We start from the raw sequence: 5030 nt of genomic DNA, 5'->3' as shown, positions 1-5030 counted from the left end.
AAAAAAAAAAAAAAAAAAAAACCTAGGAGTGTAGCTCAACAGCAAAGTGCCATTGGGTTCAATTCCAGTACCAAAAAAAAAAAAAAGCTACTAACACCAATGTCAAAAAGGGATGATAGGGCTGGAGAGGTGGCTCAAGCGGTAACATGCTCGCCTGGCATGCACAGGGTGCTGGGTTCAATCCTCAGCACCACATAAAAATAAAATAAAGATGTTGTGTCCACCGAAAACTAAAAAATAAATATTAAAAAATTCTCTTTTAAAAAAAAAAAAAAAACAAGGATGATATTCCTAGGGCAGAAAAGTTGAGGGGAAGAATTTATGCCTTACAGGCAGAAATTTGCCCAAGGATAGGAACAATTGAATATAGGTCTGTTATATTGTTGACTGTAATGATATAGGGCAGTAGTTTTGAACCAGCCTTTGAACCCTACAGGGATCCTAATGAGCTGCCACAGGGCAAGAGAAAGATAAAGAACAGGCAGAATTTGCCTTGCCTCAGTGCCCCAATCCTGTAAAGCTTGAGACCATTCATCTCATGGATTTAATTAAAGCTGAAGAACTGGCCAGAGGAAAACTAAAGAATCTGTTTCCTTTCCAATGACCTGTTTTGCAACATTGATCTACAAGATAACAGTAATTCAAAGAAATGTATATGCAAATAGAGATTAGAAAAAAATAAAGATGTAACTCAGGGTAAAGCATTTGCCTATCATGCACAAAACCCTGGGTTCAATCACCAGCATACACTGTTCAAGATAGCTCTTAACTCCATCTTCAAAGACCACCAAATCTACTCACTGTAACTTACCACCCAAGAAAGAAAGGAAAAAGTTTCTCTAAAGGTAGAATGAGTTGGTAATAAAACCTCAGTTTGAGAGCAGAACTTTTGGTCAGAAGAAGGATTTAAGTTCTGGAAAAGTAATTTTTCATAAATACAGTATTTGGTTTTAGAACCAGAAATTAAGAATATTGTATTAGAAACAAGTACATAAAATGGGAGGACTCATCTGCATAGAGAAGAGTAGTTTACTTGACTAACCTTCTAATGAAAGCAGCATAAATCCAACACATTAATTTTCCAATGCTTCACTCATGTCATAGGTGGTCTTAAGTGAAAATGTTTGTGTTTATAAGTCAAACTTTGGTGTGGGAAATATACTTCAAAGGTGAAAGGATGTTTTACATTACAAAAGTTTCTTTAACTAGTGAATTAATCACCAATGCATTTAAATATTTTATAAATCTAACCAGGCATGGCCCTGCAATTCCAGAGTTTTAGGAGGCTGAAGCAGAAGGATCACAGGCCTTGAACCCAACTTAGCAAGGCCCTCAGAAACTTAGCAAGGCCATGTCTCAAAATAAGAAATAAAAGAAGATTAAAAAAAGAAGAAGAGGGCTGGGGATGTGGCTCAAGTGGTAGCACGCTTGCCTGGCATGCGTGCGACCCGGGTTCGATCCTCAGCACCACATACAAACAAAGATGTTGTGTCCACCGAAAACTGAAAAATAAATATTAAAAAAAAATTCTCTAAAAAAAAAAAAAAAGAAGAAGAAAGAAAAGAGGATTGTGGATATGTTCAGTAGTAAAGTGTCCCTTCAATCCCCAATCCAAAATTTTTTTAAAAAAACAAATATATATTTTATAATTTTGAATTTTGTAAATCATGAATTAAGTTTTTTTTTTTTTTTTAAGGTTCAAACCTACATTAACAGTAGTCTTGACTAACTTCTCTCCAAGTTCTACACCTTCTATTTACTAGTTTTTTTGGCCAAAATAAACAGGTTAATTTGAGTCACAGTTTCTTCCCCTTTAAATGGGTATAATAGCAGAGCATGGGGGAACATGCTCTGATTTCAGTGACTTCAGGAGGCTGAAGCTAGAGGATCAAAGTTCAAGGCCAGCCTTGGTACTTTAGCAGATTCTTAGCAACTTAGCAAGACTATCTCAAAATAAAAAATAAAAAGGACATGGGGATGTAGTTTGATGGTAAAGCACTCCTTGGTTCAATCCTAAATGCCAAAAATAAATGAGCAAATAAATAGGAATAATACAATCTAGCATGTAAGATCTATGCTAATGAGCATCAGCTATATGCTAGGCACTGAACTAGGTGATTTATATACTATCTCATTTTGCCCTTACAGTAACCTTATGAAGTAGGAATTATTCATTTTATATGAGAGAGAAGAGAGAGAGGGAAGAGAGAGAGAGAGAGAGAGAGAGAGAGAGAGAGAGAGAAACAGACACTCAGAAAAGTTAAGTAATTTGCTTAAAATCACTCAGCTAAAAACTGGCTAACCTGAGACTTGAACCCAGGCTTGATATCTCAAACACTACTGTCTCTTGTATTTCATGAATATTTGTTCTCCCACATGTAATATCCTAACTTCACAGGGCTATTATGGAAAGAGTGAGTTGAGGTATGTGGATATCATTGTAATCAGAAATGTAACCCAAGTATAAAGGGATTTTTACCTTTCTGGGGTTCTTGGAGAACGTATGCATTTAATTGAACTTCATTCTTAGGCAGGGTCATCTGGACACTCTTCCCAGCAGATACCACAAGTTCCTTTATAACTAGAAATAAAACAAAAATACCAGAGATAAGAAATATATCCAGACTGTGCCATTTTTCTCCTTCCTTTGTGATCAAACACCTTTCCTGAATAATACTCAGCTATGGCCTTCATTTCCTAATATCTTTCTACTCTCTTACCACCTGAAGTTTGATTTTGTCTCTACCTTTCCATTGAAAAGGATCTCAAGATCATCAACAAGTGGCTGCTGAGTAAATCTAACAGCTGTAACCCAATCTCTACCATCACCTTGGAGGCACCTACTCCTGCTGTCTCCCTCTTAAAGTTCTTGGTTATCATCATACTGTATCCTACTTTCCTCCTGCTTCTTTTTCCGCACTGTATTTTAATTATGGCCTGTCCCTAAGTCCTCTTTATACAATACTTTCCACAGAGTTCAAATTCTGTTTCAAGGATCGCTTTTATGTTGATAAATAACTTTTTAATAATATACATAAATAAGAAAGATGAATGTTAGTCACAAGGCCTGTCTTACTTTCTCTCCATTCTAGTTATTACTGGTCTCCCTTCTCCTAGCTCTCTCCCCACTTGAATCCATTCTATTTTCCTAAAATGCTCACCCACCATGTTACTCTCCTATTTAAGAACCCTGCTCCCACACCATGTTAAAGCCAAACTTCTATCTTGGCCCTATAGGGCCATCATGATCTGATCTCACAGACTTACCTTTCCTATCCAACTGTGCCTCTAAGTTACACTATTTTTTCTTTTTGTGCTCCACAGAAGCCATGGTCTACTCCAGGGGACTTTACAAAAGCTATTTTTAATTGGGATGTTTGCCTTTCTGTATTCTAAATACAGCATTTTGTTTCTAGCTTTAAACTGTCGCCAACAAATCTTCCCAGACCGTTTCAGTTCAACTGATCTATTTCTTGAATTGCTTTAGCACTGTGGAACACCCAAGACTGTAAATAGCTAAAACTGTTCTTATACCATTCATCAGCCATTTCTCTTATGTCAAGGTTTTCCAACTTTGGCATTATTGGTATTCCAAACCAGAAAATCCTTTGCTGGGGATAGGAGGATTTCCTAAACACTGTTTATGATGGTTCCCAGTAACAATGGCCCCTATCTACTACATGTCAATTGTACCACCCAGGGGGTTGGAGCTGTAACTCAGTGGTGGAGCACTTGCCTAGCACCTGTGAGGCACTGGGTCAATCCTCAGTAGCACAACATAAAAATAAATAAATAAATAAATGAAAGTATTCAATCTATATAACAACAAAAAATTTTTTAAAAAAACTGAATAAAAGTGCACGCAGGGGCTGGGGATGTGGCTCAAGCGGTAGTGCGCTCGCCTGGCACGCATGCGGCCCGGATTCGATCCTCAGCACCACATACAAACAAAGATGTGGTGTCTGCTGATAACTAAAAAATAAATATTAAAATTCTCTCTCTCTCTCTCTAAAAAAAAAAAAAAGTGCACGCAAAAAAGAAATTTTAAAAAATAGTACCACCCACCCACCAGTTGTAACAACCAAAAATGCTTGCAGACCATTGAGAACTACTGATTATATAAATCTTATTTCTTCTCTGACAGTAACTGTTCATTTGGTATGACACTTCAACACTAGGACAGCTTAAAGAAAACTACAGGCTGGTCAACTCATATTTCAAGACTGGGAGGTGAGAAGGGCTTCCTAGATATATAAAACTTGAGATTTATCTGCTTCTGCTTGGGAACATTGCACTTAGAAAAAAATGAAACCATCCTTTATGGAAGCTGCAGCCTCTGGATGGCCCCAGGAGATGGAATAAGAGCTCTCTAAAGTAACTTTTTAAAAAAGAAAAGAAAAAAGGAAAATCATTATACTCACAGAGAGTACAATGAACAAAAAAATGGCTAGTCAAGGCAGTACAACCCAAACCCTTTACAATTAAACTGAAAATTACTTTGGTGCCTCAGGATTGAAACCGTTAAATTTCACATTACATTACCACCAAAGAAGACCCTAGGAAATTAAAAATTGGCAAAAATGTATTTTTACTGGCTTTGCTTTACCCTCTTGACTTTTTCAGGATTAACCATTAACCAGTGATTAAGCATTTCCTCCTAATACCTTAGAGCAGTACTCCTGAAGCACAGACTTGTTAAGGTAACACTAGATATCCTTCCCATGGGTTGTTTTAAAAATAAAGATGCTTTTGTCGGCATGGTAGCACATGCCTATAATGACAGTGCCTTGGGAGGCTGAGACAGGAGATCACAAGTTTGAGGCCAGCCTCAACAACTTAGCGAGGCCCTCAGCAACTTAGTGAGATGCTGTCTCAAAATACAAAGTAAAAAGGCTGAGGATGTAGCTCAATAGTAAAGCACCATGGGTTCAATCCCCAGTACTAAAACAAAAACAAACAAACAAAAAAATTCCACTAAAAGTAGAATTATCAAGTCATCCAGTAATTCTATTTCTGGTTATATATATATA

General features: G+C 37.0%; 1 protein-coding gene across 3 annotated transcripts in view; it reads right to left on the bottom strand.

The window, feature by feature from the left end:
* Kiaa0319l (KIAA0319 like) overlaps positions 1–5030 on the bottom strand; it is a 111352-nt gene that overhangs the window by 31896 nt on the left and 74426 nt on the right. For all 3 annotated transcript variants that reach the window (XR_007352106.1, XM_015485281.2, XM_015485280.2), the window contains one exon: positions 2480–2581. Coding sequence is in view for 2 of the 3 variants with exons in the window: in XM_015485281.2 (XP_015340767.1) it covers positions 2480–2581 (102 nt within the window). In the remaining variant the exon portion in view is untranslated. The remainder of the gene's footprint in view (positions 1–2479; positions 2582–5030) is intronic.

Source organism: Marmota marmota, unplaced genomic scaffold (assembly GCF_001458135.2).
Source record: "Marmota marmota marmota unplaced genomic scaffold, marMar, whole genome shotgun sequence".
In the NCBI taxonomy this organism is placed as follows: Eukaryota; Metazoa; Chordata; class Mammalia; order Rodentia; family Sciuridae; genus Marmota; species Marmota marmota.
This window is presented reverse-complemented; position numbering and strand designations above follow the sequence as displayed.